This window comes from Lepus europaeus, chromosome 14, assembly GCF_033115175.1.
Source record: "Lepus europaeus isolate LE1 chromosome 14, mLepTim1.pri, whole genome shotgun sequence".
In the NCBI taxonomy this organism is placed as follows: Eukaryota; Metazoa; Chordata; class Mammalia; order Lagomorpha; family Leporidae; genus Lepus; species Lepus europaeus.
Genome location: NC_084840.1, coordinates 1,858,468 through 1,875,373, shown reverse-complemented (window position 1 = coordinate 1,875,373; position 16,906 = coordinate 1,858,468). Strand labels below are relative to the sequence as shown.

Here is a 16,906-nt window from a genome sequence, read left to right as displayed (position 1 = left end):
CTGTGTCCCCGGCGTGTCTGTGTCCCCAGCGTGCCTGTGTCCCCGGCGTGTCTGTGTCCCCAATGTGCCTGCGTCCCCGGCGTGTCTGTGTCCCCGGCGTGTCTGCGTCCCCAGCGTGCCTGCATCCCCGGCGTGTCTGCGTCCCCGGCGTGTCTGCGTCCCCGGCGTGTCTGTGTCCCCAGCGTGTCTGTGTCCCCAATGTGCCTGCGTCCCCAGCGTGTCTGTGTCCCCAGCGTGCCTGTGTCCCCGGTGTGTCTGTGTCCCCAGCGTGTCTGTGTCCCCGGTGTGCCTGCGTCCCCAGCGTGTCTGTGTCCCCGGCGTGTATGTGTCCCCGGTGTGCCTGCGTCCCTGGCGTGTCTGTGTCCCCAATGTGCCTGCGTCCCCGGCGTGTCTGTGTCCCCAGCGTGCCTGCGTCCCCGGCGTGTCTGCGTCCCCGGCGTGTCTGCGTCCCCGGTGTGCCTGCGTCCCCGGCGTATCTGTGTCCCCAGCGTGTCTGCGTCCCCGGTGTGCCTGCGTCCCCGGTGTGTCTATGTCCCCAGTGTGTGTGCGTCCCCCGTGTGTCTTCGCCACGGCGTGTCTGCACCCACAGCGTGTGTGCACTCCCAAAGTGCCTGCGTCCCTGGCGTGTCTGTGTCCCCAATGTGCCTGCGTCCCCGGCGTGTCTGCATCCCCGGCGTGCCTGCGTCCCTGGCGTGTCTGTGTCCCCAATGTGCCTGCGTCCCCGGCGTGTCTGCGTCCCCGGCGTGCCTGCGTCCCCGGCGTGTCTGCGTCCCCAGCGTGTCTGTGTCCCCGGCGTGTCTGTGTCCCCGGCGTGCCTGCGTCCCCGGCGTGCCTGCGTCCCCGGCATGTCTGTGGCATCTGGCTGTCCTCCCAGTCACACCTGAGACCTTTAACTTCTGTGCCCTGGACCCTGGTTGGGCACGGACCGACAGACCTTGCCTATCAGGAACAAGAACAATGCTGTGTCCGTGCTGGTGTGTGGTTTGCAGAGACCCCGCCAGCGGGGATATTTCCGTGGCATTTCAGCTTCACCCCGAGCCCTGGATGGCTGCCTTCTCCCGAAACCACTGCAAAGCTGAGCCCCTCTGGCGCGCGCTCTCACGTGGCAGGCAGCTGAGGGGTCCCGAGTGTCCCTGCTCAGAGCAGCCGTCCCCGGAGCCCGGGCCGTTCCTTGCCATCACTGGCACCCGGCCTCTGTAGGCCTTGGGGTGGGCGGGGACATGTGTACCCATTACACCTGCCGGCCCTGTCGCTCCTACGACAGCGAAGTGGGGGCTGCTGCGGGGAGAGCGGCAGCTGGCCACCGAGGACGACACGTGAGCGAGTCCTTGGCTGTGTGTGCCGACGAGGACCTGTCGTCCAGGTAGATACGGGCGTCCCGGCCAGCCTGAGCCTCTGCGGCCCCGGCTGCTGCTGACCTGGGAGGACCTTCCGCTGGGAGCCCCGTGTCCTCGGGGCGGGCCCACAAGGAAGAAGCCAGCAGCAGGGAACCCCAGCGAGAGTGGGGGGGGGCACGAGCATGGGCAGAACAGGGGACCAGGGGGTCCTCAGGCCGGTGGGAACGCAGCCGTTTGTCTCGGCCGCTGCCGCTGCCACGGGGGCCGTGCTGGGGGCAAGGCGTGGGCCCTGGAGAGGCTTCTTCCTTACCGAGTGGACGACAGACACCGTGTCAATCGCGGTGGTCACTGTCCTGGACAAGGAGGAGATCCCCCAGGTCTGACCGGGGCCTCCGGCCACCCACTCTCTGCTGGACAGGTGTGCAGGGACCCTGGGCTGCGGCCCGAGCTCTGGCCGCCGCCACTCCCTGTGACCTCTCGTCACCAGCCTTCTGTCCACAACAGGGGAAAGAAAAATAGTGACCAACCGAGCTCAGGATGGGAGCGCACAGGGAAATACGGCTCAGCAGCCAAAGCGCCGGGGAGCGGCTCCCTTGCTCAGGCAAGCTCCTCTTGATGTGATTCAGCGGGCTTTGCTGACCCGCCCGTCGGGAGACACCCCTGCCCTGCAGGGGTGAGCAGTCCCCGGTCCTCTCCCCGTGCGCGTCCCCGCTGCCGGCTCCAGGTACGCTGTGCCTGTGGTGGCGGGGAGGAAACGGGCACGTGCGGAGGGTGGTGGAGCGCCGGCCGCGTGTGCCTGCCTGGGGGGGCCCACGAGGAGCAGGTTTCCGGTTTCTTCCATAATTGGCAGAACTGCAGTTGATCCGCCTGGAGGCCGGGAAAGGGCTTTGGCTGGGGCAGCGTCCCCCCCCCCCCCATCTGCACCCTCTGCTTCGCCCAGCCGAGCCCTCTCCCGCCAGCCCTCGCTTCCAGCTCTTCACAGAGCTTGTGCAACCCCCAGGAGGCAAGGCTCGGCTGGCGGTCACTGCCCCATGGTCCTGGGGTCTGGGGTCAGGGCTCAGGGAAGCCCAGCACGCACCCCAGGCTCGGCGCTGCCGGCCTGATCCAGGCGGCTGTGTCCTCCATGCCTGGCTGCACCTGCTGTGTCCTTCATTGATGCCCGTGGCCCCTTGCTTCCCCGTGTGAGCGTAGTCCCAGCAACCTCACAGACGTGTGGTCCAATAAATGGTCAGCCTCGTTATCTCAAGTTGGCTGTGCGAGCCAGAGCCGGGATTCGGAGCAGAAAGCGAGTTGTGGAGCGAGAGGACACGTCGGTGTGTGCAGCCACTCCCAAGCCCTGCCCCAACACAGGTGCGCTTGTCCTCCGGCCCATCCCATTCGCGCCCTCCCACAACCGCCTGCAGCCACTCCGGCTATGCCTCTGGCCTGCCACGTGTGGGACCGGAGACTGGGGAAGAGAAGGGAGGGCAGCCGGAGGCCAAGGGCAGGTCTCTACGAGCACTTCACAGCAGGTACTGGCTCCGAGGAGCCTCCAGGGTCGGGTGGCCGCGGAGGGGTCGGCTGTGAGCAGTGCCGCGGTGCTGGGGCCCAGCTCCCTGAACGGGCAGAGGAGTGCTCGGTGCCTGGAGGTCGTGCAGGCGAAGAAGTCACAGCCCAGCCCGGCCCCCAGGGCCCAGCTCCACTCACCGCTCACGCTGAGCCGGGGGGCCCAGGCCGGGGCTGGGGAGGGGGCTGGGGAGGGGGCTGTGGGTCTACTCTGCTGGCGAGAGTGGAGTGGATGGAGCATCTTGGCCTCTCAGGAGCGCGGCCGGCCACCCAGCCCAGGCTGAACCACTGGACCGGGCAGTTTCGTTATCACCATCTGTGGGCCAGGGAGTCCCTGCTGTGGCAGAAGGGGCCCCCAGGCTCGGGGGCTCCCCTCCACGCCTTCCATCAGGGCCGTGGGCAGCCTCGGGCTGAGAGGGGGCCGGTGCCTCTGCCTCTGCTTAAGGGGCTTCCTGGCCCTTTGTAGTTTCTTTCGTTTAGCACTAAATGTGCACGAGTGGGTGGCAAACAGCAGGGTGCTGTGCCCCCGCTAGAGAGCCCCACAGCCTCCTGGGTAACCACAGCGCCACGTCCCGTACCAGAGGCTCCACGTGGGAGTGCTGTGGCCTACCACGTGAGACCTCATTCGCCACGGTTCTGACAGCGGCCCGAGGCCAGGGTCACAGGAGACAGCACAGGTGCACAGGTGGCCCCGCAGCGTCGCCTCTCTTGTGTTCTTGGTGATCTCGGGCGGTCTGCCGGGCGTTTTGGGATTTGCCCAGCGACCTGCGTCTGTCTGGTCCTTTTCCCTTGGTTATATCCAGGCTAGACATCTGTGGCAAGAAAGTTTGGCCCCGAATACCATGTGTTTCTCAAGGTGTCACACATAGAACATGCATGAAGTCATTCTCACCACGCGGGGCCTGACCCCCTGGCTAAGCTGGTGCCCATGGCAAAGCTGCTGCCCGGTGAGGTTTGGTGACGGTGGTTAGCATCCTCCAGTGATCTTGCCTGAACCGGCTGTTGTATTGGTGACAGCAGAAAAGTGAGTTTTGCTGTCCAGTAGCTGGGCCCACGCTTGTCGACTGTCACTCTGATGAACAGGTGTCGCCCTTCCCCCGCCGTCCTGTTCTGGGCCCACGCTTGTCGGCTGTCTCTCTACAGAACAGGTGTCGCCCTGCCCCCGCCGTCCTGTTCTGGGCCCACGCTTGTCGGCTGTCTCTCTACAGAACAGGTGTCGCCCTGCCCCCGCCGTCCTGTTCTGGGCCCACGCTTGTCGGCTGTCTCTCTACAGAACAGGTGTCGCCCTGCCCCCGCCGTCCTGTTCTGGGCCCACGCTTGTCGGCTGTCACTCTGATGAACAGGTGTCTCCTTCCCCGCCGTCCTGTTCTGGGCCCACGCTTGTCGGCTGTCTCTCTACAGAACAGGTGTCTCCTTCCCCGCCGTCCTGTTCTGGGCCCACGCTTGTCGGCTGTCTCTCTACAGAACAGGTGTCGCCCTTCCCCCGCCGTCCTGTTCTGGGCCCACGCTTGTCGGCTGTCTCTCTACAGAACAGGTGTCGCCCTGCCCCCGCCGTCCTGTTCTGGGCCCACGCTTGTCGGCTGTCTCTCTACAGAACATGTGTCGCCCTGCCCCGCCGTCCTGTTCTGGGCCCACGCTTGTCGGCTGTCTCTCTACAGAACAGGTGTCTCCTTCCCCGCCATCCTGTTCTGGGCCCACGCTTGTCGGCTGTCTCTCTACAGAACAGGTGTCTCCTTCCCCCGCCGTCCTGTTCTGGGCCCACGCTTGTCGGCTGTCTCTCTACAGAACAGGTGTCTCCTTCCCCGCCGTCCTGTTCTGGGCCCACGCTTGTCGGCTGTCTCTCTACAGAACAGGTGTCTCCTTCCCCCGCCGTCCTGTTCTGGGCCCACGCTTGTCGGCTGTCTCTCTACAGAACAGGTGTCTCCTGCCCCCGCCGTCCTGTTCTGGGCCCACGCTTGTCGGCTGTCTCTCTACAGAACAGGTGTCGCCCTGCCCCCGCCGTCCTGTTCTGGGCCCACGCTTGTCGGCTGTCTCTCTACAGAACAGGTGTCGCCCTGCCCCCGCCGTCCTGTTCTGGGCCCACGCTTGTCGGCTGTCTCTACAGAACAGGTGTCGCCCTGCCCCCGCCGTCCTGTTCTGGGCCCAGGCTTGTCGGCTGTCTCTCTACAGAACAGGTGTCTCCTTCCCCCGCCGTCCTGTTCTGGGCCCACACTTGTCGGCTGTCTCTCTACAGAACAGGTGTCTCCTGCCCCGCCGTCCTGTTCTGGGCCCACGCTTGTCGGCTGTCTCTCTACAGAACAGGTGTCTCCTTCCCCGCCGTCCTGTTCTGGGCCCACGCTTGTCGGCTGTCTCTCTACAGAACAGGTGTCGCCCTGCCCCCGCCGTCCTGTTCTGGGCCCACGCTTGTCGGCTGTCTCTCTACAGAACAGGTGTCTCCTTCCCCGCCGTCCTGTTCTGGGCCCACGCTTGTCGGCTGTCTCTCTACAGAACAGGTGTCTCCTTCCCCCGCCGTCCTGTTCTGGGCCCACGCTTGTCGGCTGTCTCTCTACAGAACAGGTGTCGCCCTGCCCCCGCCGTCCTGTTCTGGGCCCAGGCTTGTCGGCTGTCTCTCTACAGAACAGGTGTCTCCTTCCCCCGCCGTCCTGTTCTGGGCCCACGCTTGTCGGCTGTCTCTCTACAGAACAGGTGTCTCCTTCCCCGCCATCCTGTTCTGGGCCCACGCTTGTCGGCTGTCTCTCTACAGAACAGGTGTCGCCCTGCCCCCGCCGTCCTGTTCTGGGCCCACGCTTGTCGCCTGTCTCTCTACAGAACAGGTGTCGCCCTGCCCCCGCCGTCCTGTTCTGGGCCCACGCTTGTCGGCTGTCTCTACAGAACAGGTGTCGCCCTTCCCCGCCGTCCTGTTCTGGGCCCACGCTTGTCGGCTGTCTCTCTACAGAACAGGTGTCGCCCTGCCCCCGCCGTCCTGTTCTGGGCCCACACTTGTCGGCTGTCTCTCTACAGAACAGGTGTCGCCCTGCCCCCGCCGTCCTGTTCTGGGCCCACGCTTGTCGGCTGTCTCTCTACAGAACAGGTGTCTCCTTCCCCCACCGTCCTGTTCTGGGCCCACGCTTGTCGGCTGTCTCTCTACAGAACAGGTGTCTCCTTCCCCGCCGTCCTGTTCTGGGCCCACGCTTGTCGGCTGTCTCTCTACAGAACAGGTGTCGCCCTGCCCCCGCCGTCCTGTTCTGGGCCCACGCTTGTCGGCTGTCTCTCTACAGAACAGGTGTCTCCTTCCCCGCCGTCCTGTTCTGGGCCCACGCTTGTCGGCTGTCTCTCTACAGAACAGGTGTCGCCCTGCCCCCGCCGTCCTGTTCTGGGCCCACGCTTGTCGGCTGTCTCTCTACAGAACAGGTGTCTCCTTCCCCGCCATCCTGTTCTGGGCCCACACTTGTCGGATGTCTCTCTACAGAACAGGTGTCTCCTTCCCCCGCCGTCCTGTTCTGGGCCCACGCTTGTCGGCTGTCTCTCTACAGAACAGGTGTCTCCTTCCCCGCCGTCCTGTTCTGGGCCCACGCTTGTCGGCTGTCTCTCTACAGAACAGGTGTCTCCTTCCCCGCCGTCCTGTTCTGGGCCCAGGCTTGTCGGCTGTCTCTCTACAGAACAGGTGTCTCCTGCCCCCGCCGTCCTGTTCTGGGCCCACGCTTGTCGGCTGTCTCTCTACAGAACAGGTGTCGCCCTGCCCCCGCCGTCCTGTTCTGGGCCCACGCTTGTCGGCTGTCTCTCTACAGAACAGGTGTCGCCCTGCCCCCGCCGTCGTATTCTGGGCCCACGCTTGTCAGCTGTCTCTCTACAGAACAGGTGTCTCCTTCCCTGCCGTCCTGTTCTGGGCCCACGCTTGTCGGCTGTCTCTCTACAGAACAGGTGTCTCCTTCCCCGCCGTCCTGTTCTGGGCCCACGCTTGTCGGCTGTCTCTCTACAGAACAGGTGTCTCCTTCCCCGCCGTCCTGTTCTGGGCCCACGCTTGTCGGCTGTCTCTCTACAGAACAGGTGTCTCCTTCCCCGCCGTCCTGTTCTGGGCCCATGCTTGTCGGCTGTCTCTCTACAGAACAGGTGTCGCCCTGCCCCCGCCGTCCTGTTCTGGGCCCACGCTTGTCGGCTGTCTCTCTACAGAACAGGTGTCTCCTTCCCCGCCATCCTGTTCTGGGCCCACGCTTGTCGGCTGTCTCTCTACAGAACAGGTGTCGCCCTGCCCCCGCCGTCCTGTTCTGGGCCCACGCTTGTCGGCTGTCTCTCTACAGAACAGGTGTCGCCCTGCCCCCGCCGTCCTGTTCTGGGCCCACGCTTGTCGGCTGTCTCTCTACAGAACAGGTGTCTCCTTCCCCGCCGTCCTGTTCTGGGCCCACGCTTGTCGGCTGTCTCTACAGAACAGGTGTCGCCCTGCCCCCGCCGTCCTGTTCTGGGCCCACGCTTGTCGGCTGTCTCTCTACAGAACAGGTGTCTCCTGCCCCGCCATCCTGTTCTGGGCCCACGCTTGTCGGCTGTCTCTCTACAGAACAGGTGTCTCCTTCCCCACCGTCCTGTTCTGGGCCCAGGCTTGTCGGCTGTCTCTCTACAGAACAGGTGTCGCCCTGCCCCCGCCGTCCTGTTCTGGGCCCACGCTTGTCGGCTGTCTCTCTACAGAACAGGTGTCGCCCTTCCCCCGCCGTCCTGTTCTGGGCCCACGCTTGTCGGCTGTCTCTCTACAGAACAGGTGTCGCCCTGCCCCGCCGTCCTGTTCTGGGCCCACGCTTGTCGGCTGTCTTCTACAGAACAGGTGTCGCCCTGCCCCCGCCGTCCTGTTCTGGGCCCATGCTTGTCGGCTGTCTCTCTACAGAACAGGTGTCGCCCTGCCCCCGCTGTCCTGTTCTGGGCCCACGCTTGTCGGCTGTCTCTCTACAGAACAGGTGTCGCCCTGCCCCCGCCGTCCTGTTCTGGGCCCACGCTTGTCGGCTGTCTCTCTACAGAACAGGTGTCTCCTTCCCCCGCCGTCCTGTTCTGGGCCCACGCTTGTCGGCTGTCTCTCTACAGAACAGGTGTCTCCTTCCCCCGCCATCCTGTTCTGGGCCCACGCTTGTCGGCTGTCTCTCTACAGAACAGGTGTCGCCCTGCCCCCGCCGTCCTGTTCTGGGCCCACGCTTGTCGGCTGTCTCTCTACAGAACAGGTGTCGCCCTTCCCCCGCCGTCCTGTTCTGGGCCCACGCTTGTCGGCTGTCTCTCTACAGAACAGGTGTCGCCCTTCCCCGCCGCCCTGTTCTGGGCCCACACTTGTCGGCTGTCTCTCTACAGAACAGGTGTCTCCTTCCCCGCCGTCCTGTTCTGGGCCCACACTTGTCGGCTGTCTCTCTACAGAACAGGTGTCGCCCTTCCCCCGCCGTCCTGTTCTGGGCCCACGCTTGTCGGCTGTCTCTACAGAACAGGTGTCTCCTTCCCTGCCGTCCTGTCTGGGCCCACGCTTGTCGGCTGTCTCTCTACAGAACAGGTGTCGCCCTGCCCCCGCCGTCCTGTTCTGGGCCCACGCTTGTTGGCTGTCTCTCTACAGAACAGGTGTCGCCCTGCCCCCGCCGTCCTATTCTGGGCCCACGCTTGTCGGCTGTCTCTCTATAGAACAGGTGTCGCCTTTCCCCCGCCGTCCTGTTCTGGGCCCACGCTTGTCGGCTGTCGCACCACAGAACAGGTGTCTCCTTCCCCCCTTTGCCCTGGAGGATCTCTGTGGACCTCCAGGGGGCAGCCGCCACGTCCCTTCCTCCCGGGCTCAGGTCAACGTGCATCGGTTGCTGGGGGTTTGAGCTGCTCCCCTGTCTGTCCTCTGCGTCCCGTCAGTCTCCGAGCCACTCTGTCCTCTGGAACCACACGTTAGCGTCTCCACCTTCCCATACTAATGGGGCAGGGGCTCTGTCCGGTCATCGGGGGTGGTGTTAGGTAAAGGTCGGGGGCCGGGTGGGCAGCAGGGGAAAGGCAAGCCTTCGTATTCCACGTGACGGCCACCCCGCACAGCGTCCCACCGGCACCAGTCCTCCCTCTCCTCCCACAGACCCGCCCCGGCGCCTCCCTGCCACAGCACACGCGGTAACTGCATTTCCATACCGTGATCACCACACAGGTCCACGGAGTAGAGCTAGGGCTGCTGCGAAGCTGAGGGCTGCGCTCAGTCCTGGTTGGGAGCTGCTTGGTTCGTGTGCCGTCTTCCTACATGGCTTTGGCACCCACTCCGTTTATAATCCGGCTCATTGCATCTGTGTGCAGCTTTAGGATGCTGCTCTGTCCTTTTTGGGTTAAATCTTTGTCTTCTGAGTATGTAAATGGTTAGCATGCTCTGCAAGGCTTAAAATCCTGGGGCTGGCGTAGCAGGTAAAGCCACTGCCAGCAGCACCGGCATCCCACGTGGTACTGGTTCCTGTCCCGGCTGCTCCAGTTCCCATCCAGCTCCCTGCTAATGGCCTGGGAGAGCCCTGGAGGAGGTCCTGAGTCCTCGGGCCCCTGCACCCGCATGGGAGACCTGGAAGAAACTCCTGGCTTCAGCCCGGCCCAGCCCTGGCCATTGCAGCCAATGGGGAGTGAACCAGCAGATGGAAGACCTGTCTCTCTCTCTCTCTGCGTAACTCTGACATCCAAACAAACAAATCTTTTTTATAAGAAGTTACATAAACAGTCAGTCCCTTCCCCACGTGCTCCGTCCATCCGTGCACTCACTGTTGGTTACCAACTGCATCGGCTGCTTGTTTTGCCTTCCTGCGTGTTTTAAGTCAGTTTTATTAAACACAGGCCGCACAGTGCCCATCGCCTGCACTTGCTGCGCGTTGAACCGAGGTCGCCCCAGGTCACCGCGGGGATCCGTCCCGTGCGACTCTAAGCTGTGTCTGGTCCGTGTTTTTTTTTTTTTTTTTTCTTTTCTTTTTTTTTATTTTTGACAGGCAGAGTGGACAGTGAGAGAGAGACAGAGAGAAAGGTCTTCTCTTTGCCGTTGGTTCACCCTCCAATGGCCGCCACGACCGGCGCGCTGCAGCCAGCGCACCGCGCTGTTCCGAAGCCAGGAGCCAGGTGCTTCTCCTGGTCTCCCATGGGGTGCAGGGCCCAAACACTTGGGCCATCCTCCACTGCACTCCCTGGCCACAGCAGAGAGCTGGCCTGGAAGAGGGGCAACCGGGACAGGATCGGTGCCCCGACCGGGACTAGAACCCGGTGTGCCGGCGCCGCAAGGCGGAGGATTAGCCTGTTGAGCCACGGCGCCGGCCCTGGTCCGTGTTTAACTGGTCGTTCACGGATGGAGTTCTAGTTTGTTTCCAATACTTTGCTTTTACAGTCATCACATGAATGACCTTGTGAGTTTTTAAAGGTGAATTGGAGGCTTATATTCAGGGGTCAAGGGTTCATGCCAGGGTCACTGCTTCAGGCAATTCAGCTCCCCCGCCTCGGGGTTGTCCACGGGGCACCGCACTCATGGGCACGGGAGCACCCGTTTCCCCAAAGCCTGGCCAAAAGAAGGGGCGATCCAGCCTCCAGATGTTTGCCGATGGTGAATCGAGGTCATTGTGGTTTGCATCTCTCTTTCCGTAACTGGCTCTGAGGCACCTCGTGGACCTCACATCCGGGACGTCTGTTCCCTGTGAATCACTTGCTCTTGGGCCACCTTTCTGGTGGATTTCCGGCTGGTTTTGTCTGCACAGATGCGTCGTTGCTGGTTAGCCTGCTCCACGGTGAGGGCGCCGGTGCTTCCTCTCGCTCCGGGGTGCTCTCACAGGGTTCTCCTCCGCACAGAGAGCTGCGGAACTGTGTGGTCACAGAAATCGCACCCACAGCCCTCGGTGTCGGCAAAAAAATTTAAAGTTTTTTGTTAAGGATGTGTGTATTTTATTTGAAAAGCAGTGTTACAGAGTGAGAGCGAGCGAGAGAGGTCTTTCACCTGCTGGTTCACTCCCCAAATGGCCTCAACAGCGGGGCTGGGCCAGGCCAAAGCCAGGAGCTCCATCTGGGGCTCCCACGCGGGTGCAGGATGCTGAGCACTGGGCCATCCTCCACTGCTTTCCCAGGCCGTTAGCAAGGAGCTGGGCCAGAAGTGCAGCAGCCGGGACTAGAACCAGCGCCCACACAGCATGCTGGCGTTTTTGGTGGGGGTTTGACCCCCTGTGCTATGGCACTGGCCCCAACATTTAGACTTCTTATCCATTTGGAGTTAATTCCAGAGCGTGGACCGAGGCGTGCATCGGATCTTATCTTTTCCCACGGTCTGTTCCACCGGCCCGCCGACACCTTGCACAAGTCCGCTTGTTCCCCGCCTGGGAGCTGCCAGCTCTGGCTCTCTCCTGCCTGTGCTGCTGGTCCCCGCCACACGGTTTTGGCTGAGAGGCTTTAGGCGTGTTGACTTCAGGAACACCTGGGAGCTTTGTTGCCCTGTTAAGCATCCACAGGCAGAAGCGCGCGAGTCTGTCGGCGCAGCTCCGCTAACGCACTCCGTGCGCGCTGGGCGGTCCCGGGCTGTGCTCTGTGGGGTCTTCGTCCTTTGCAGGGTGTTTGCTTCTGTTGGAATCCTAGGACGTTCCCTGCATCGTTACTAAGGTTCTGGTCCGGCTTAAACGCGAGTACCGCAGTCACGCTGTGGGCAGCCGTGTCCGGTTGGTGCCTCTCCTGCTCGCTGGGGAACCGGCCACACAGCGAGCGCCTGAGCGTCCAGGGTGTGGCGGGCAGGAGCCCCCTGGGACGCCAGCTGCGCCTGCTGTTTGCTTTGTGGAAATTTTCCATTTGAGCTTTACATCTCCACTGGAGTCGATTTTGCTAATGTGTTTTTCTAGAAAATCTTAAATTGCAGCTAGTTTCTAAACTTGTGTTTTTCATTAAGCTGCGCAGTGGTTGCTTGTGAGTTTAAACAATTTTTTTTCAGATCACTGGTATTTCTGCACCGTCCACTTCTCTCTGGACACGTGTGTTGTCGAGTGGGTTCACGGCGCTGAGCCCTCGCTGGCTTCCCTCCAGGCAGCGTTTCGGGCTATTTATAGTTCTGTCTTTTCTCATGACTTTCTCCCATATGTTCATTATTCAGTTCTTTGTACTTGGTTATTTATTTTTTGACAGGCAGAGTGGATAGTGAGAGAGAGAGACAGAGAGAAAGGTCTTCCTTTGCCGTTGGTTCACCCTCCAATGGCCGCCGCGGCTGGTGCGGCCGGAGGTCACTCTGTCCCTGCCGCGCTGGGGCTGTTTGACTGCAGGTGTCGGCCCACGCGGAGCAGGGAGCCGTGCACGCCGAGAGCCGTGGCTCGTGTCCTCGTGCCTCTCTGACTGTTTTCCTGCAGAAACACCTCACTGAAGGAGCACAAACTGCATTTCATACACACAGCTTCAGGAGCGTGGGACTCTGCCCACCGCCCCCGCATCGCACAGTGTCAGTCTCGCTCCTACCGGTCCCCTTTAGGTGCTCTGTTACCACAGGTCAGGGAGGACGTGGCCATTTGTCCCTTTGGGACTGGCTGATTTCACTAAGTGTGATGTTTTCCAGATTCCTCCATTTTGTGGTAAATGCCAGGATTTCTTTCTTTCTTTTTTTTTTTTTTAACTGCTGTGTAGTATTCCATGGTGTACATATCCCATAATTTCCTTACCCAGTCTTCAGTTGATGGGCATTTGGGCTGATTCCATGTCCTGGCTACTGTGAATCGAGCTGCAGTAAACATGGGGGTGCAGATAACTCTTTCATATGCTGATTTCATTTCCCTTGGTGAATTCCCAAGAGTGGGATGGCGGGGTCGTATGGCAGGTCATACTCAGGTTTCTGAGGTATCTCCATACTGTCTTCCACACTGGCTTTACCAGTTTACATTCCCACCAACAGCGGATTAGGGAACCTTTCTCCCCACATCCTCACCAGCATTTGTTGTTAGCTGATGCCTGTATGAAAGCCGTTCTGACAGGGGTGAGGTGAAACCTCATTGTGGTTTGGATTTCTGACAACTAGTGATCCTGAGCATCTTTTCATGTGTCTGTTGTCCATTTGGATTTCTTGTTTTGAAAACTGCCTGTTGAAGTCTTTTGCCCATTTCTTCACTGGGTTGTTTGTTTTCTTGTTGTGGAGTTTCTCGATCTCTTTCTGTATTCTGGTTATTAATCCACAGTTCGCAGATAATTTCTCCCGTTCTGTCGGTTGCCTCTTCACTTTCCTGCTTCTTTTGCAGTGCAAAAGCTTCTCAATTTGATGTTATCCCATTTGTCAATCTTGACTTTGGCTGCCTGGGCCTCTGGGTCTTTTCCAAGAACTCTTTGCCTGTGCCAATGCCCTGCAGGATTTCCCCAATGTTCTGTAATAATTTGATGGTCCTGGGTCGTAGATTTAGATCTTTAATCCACTCCACAGGATGCTGGCCGCGGGTTTTCATAAATTCCCTTCATTGTATTGAGGAATGTTCCTTCTATACCCAATTTGCTTAGAGTTTTCATCATGAAAGGGTGTTGTGTTTTATCAAATGCTTTCTCTGCATCTACTGAGAGAATCATATGGTTTTTTCTTAGAAGACTTTATTTATTTGAAAGAGTTACAGAGAGAGGAGAGGCAGAAAGAGAGAGAGGAGAGGCAGAGAGAGAGGTAGAGAGAGGTCTTCCATCTGTTGGTTCACTCCCCAGTTGGCTGCAATGACTGGAGCTGTGCCGATCCAAAGCCAGGGTCCGGGAGCTTCCTCCAGGTTTGCCATGTGGGCCCAATGACCTGGGCCACCTTCTACTGTTTTCCCAGGGCACAGCAGAGAGCTGGATTGCAAGTGGAGCAGCTGGGTCTCAAACCTGCACCCACAAGGGATGCCGGTGCCTCAGGCCAGGGCATCAGCCCACTGTACCATAGCACTGGCCCCAATCATATGGTTTTTCTTCTGCAGTCTGTTAATGTGGTGGATCACGTTGATTGTTTTGCGAACATTGAACCATCCCTGCATACCAGGGATAAATCCCACTTGGTCTGGGGGGATGATCTTTCTGATGTGTTGTTGATTTCGATTGGCTAGAATTTTGTTGAGGATTTTTGTGTCTATGTTCATCGTGGACATTGGTCTGTAATTCTCTTTCTCTGTTGTATCTTTTCCTTGTTTAGGGATTAAGGTGATGCTGGCTTCATAGAAGGCGTCTGGGAGGATTCCCTCTCTTTCAGTTGTTTTGAATAGCTTCAGAGAACTGGAGTGAGTTCTCCTTTAAATGTCTGGTAGAATTCAGCAGTGAGTCCATCCGGTCCGGGGCTTTTCTTTGTTGGGAAGGTCTTCATTATTGATTCAATTTCTGTCTTGGTTGTGGGTCTGTTTAGGTATTCTGTGTCGTCACGGCTGAATTTGGTAGCTGTGTGTGTCCACAGCCCCGGCCCTTTGAGACAAGCATTGCAGCCGTGATTTGAAGGCTTCCGAAAACTCTGGCTTGTGTGGTGCTGGCAAAGTTGATCCAGCGTAGAGGGCGAAGGTAACAGATTCCAAGATGAATCCCGGGAGGTGAGACGGCTGTCCCCGCTCGCACCCCCTAGTTAAACCTGGAAATTGACTTGAAACTCACTTGTTGCTGGATTTGGGGTGATGGTTGTGAAATTAAAGGGTACGGTTTACATCCTGGGTAACTGAAAATTGAAGCCAGGAGTGAGCGTTCCAGGAAGACTCTTAGCTGGTTGTGAGCGTCTGCCGCAGGAGCGTTTTCGCGTGCATTTGTTAATGCGCCCAGCAGCTGCCGCGCCCTGGTGAGGAACGTAATGACAGAGAGGTCTAAGCAGGCTCTCAATTCAGAAATCCGTCGCCTGGTTTTGGCCACACGAGAATCACTTTCGTATCATATTGGGGCATGCCAGAAAGTCTGGGAAAACGGGGAGGGCGATTGGCACAGCCGTTTAGGACGCCCACACGCCACAGTGCAGTGCCCGGTTGAGTCCTGGCTGCTCCACTTCTGATCCAGCTTCCTGCCAGCACACCCCAGAGGCAGCAGGAGAAGGCCCAGGTACCAGGGTCCCTGCCACCCACGGTGGAGTCCTGGGCTGCGTTCTGAGCCCCTGGATTTAGCCTGGCCCAGCCCCAGCTACCATGGACATTGAGAGAGACCAACAGATGGAAGAGTGTGTGCGTTCTCTCTCCTCTCTAAGAAATTTGTATTTGTTTTCATTTTATTTGAAAGAGACACAGAGAGGGAGAGAGACAGGCAGAGAGAGCTTCAGTCCCCTGATTCACTCCCCAGGTGCCCACAGTAGCTGGGGCTGGACCAGACCGAAGCCAGGGACCCAGGACTCATTCTCAGTCTCCCAAGTGACTGGCACTTGGAGGCTCGGCTGCTGCCTCCCAGTGTGTGCACTGTCAGGGAGGGGGGGTAGGTGGGTAGGTGGGACAAGGGCTGGAGCGGTCAGAATTTAAACCCACTGCCTCCCAGGGTGTGCACTGTCAGGGAGGTGGGTGGGGGTGGGCGGGGCAGGGTTGGAGCTGTCAGAATTTAAGCCAGGCCTCCATCCAGTTTGGGGTGCTGGGGTCCCAAGCTATGATTTAGCTACTGCACCACCTGCCTACCTCCCTCCAACTTAGAAAGAAGATGGTTTGTGGAACATGGAATTGAAAGGTAAGCTTGGGGTCTGTGGTCCTCGCCTTCGGGGCTGTAACTGACCCTCGCTGTCGTCCTCTGCTGCAGGGTGGCCACCGACCACAACGTGGACAACACCACGGAGATCCTCAGGGAGTGGCTGCGCAACGTGCGGGATCTGTACCACTACGTGGAGTGGCGGCCCATGGACAAGCCCGAGTGAGTAGCCGGGGCCAGCCCTGCCCACCCGGGCGGACGCTTCCTCCCCTCGGCCTCCGCGCCCGGGTCTCGGCGGGCTGCAGAGCCTGCCTGTCTCCCCGATGGGCCGCCCAGCCCCCTCCTCTGCCCTCTGCAGCCCCCAGCTCGTACACAGATCTCCAGGCGGGGAGGGTTTATAAATACGGATTTACTTGTGTTTACCCACGTTTTGAGGATAACCCTTTTATCCTTGGGGTGGAGGTTTAACACACCCATGTCCGTGTTGGTGTGCGTGGGTTTGAGTCCTGGCTGCACTCCGATCCCGGCTTCCTATAAACCCTGGGAGGCAGCGGCGACGGTCCGGTACCTGGGCCCCTGCACCCTCGTGGGAGACCTGGATGGAGCTCCTGGCTCCTGCCTCTGGCCTGGCCTGGCTGTGGCAGGAGAGTGAGCCGCGGGTTCTGTCGTGGTCTGTGCCTTTCGGATAAATGAATAGATATCGTGAACAAAACAGAGCCAGCCTTTTAGACGCGAGGGCATAGTGAAAGTCGTGTGCTGTCTACACGCGTGGCGCTGTGTTTGCCAGCACTGCACGGCAAGCGTGGAAGGCTTTCTCTTTTTCTTTTTCTTTTTTTTTTGAAGATTTATTTCATTTATTTGATAGACAGAGTTACAGAGAGACGTAGAGCCAGAGAGAGAGGGAGGGAGAGAGGGAGAGAGAGGTCTTCCATTCTGCTGGTTCACCCCCCAAATGGCCACAACAGCCAGAGCTGGGCTGATCCAAACCAGGAGCCAGGAGCTTCTTCCAGGTCTCCCACACGGGTGCAGGGACCCAAGGACCTGGGCCATCCTCCACTGCTTTCCCAGCCCATAGCAGAGAGCTGGATCGGAAGAGGAGCAGCCGGGACTTGAACTGGCGCTCATATGGGATGCTGGTACTGCAGGCTGGGGCTTTACCCGCTACGCCACAGAGCCGGCCCCTCCTGCTCTCTCGCTGCGCTGTTGTGCGTGGGGACCGCCACCATGAGGCCACGCCGCAGGGTCCACGGGGGGCTAGAGCCAGTCCTGAGAAACCCTGGGCGTACCGTGGAAACGCCCTGTGAAGACTTCAATTTCCTGGCGCCAAAGACGCCTTTTGATTCCATGTCCACAACTCTCTGAGGTGCCCGGGGACGGACGTTCTAACCTGAGCCGTTTCTGAGCTGGCTCTGCCCCCGGGTGACCCACGTACCACGGGCCGTCGAATGAATTGCCCCGATACGAGTGACGGGTTCCAGCTCTGTAGAAGCACCCCAGCG

The 16,906-nt window shown here is 59.9% G+C and overlaps 1 protein-coding gene across 2 annotated transcripts in view; it reads left to right on the top strand.

Moving 5' to 3' along the window:
* The window catches only part of COLGALT2 (collagen beta(1-O)galactosyltransferase 2), an 83,257-nt gene that overhangs the window by 29,735 nt on the left and 36,616 nt on the right, over positions 1-16,906 (top strand). For both annotated transcript variants that reach the window (XM_062211228.1, XM_062211227.1), the window contains exon 2: positions 15,519-15,629. In XM_062211228.1, coding sequence (XP_062067212.1) covers positions 15,519-15,629 — 111 coding nt within the window. The remainder of the gene's footprint in view (positions 1-15,518; positions 15,630-16,906) is intronic.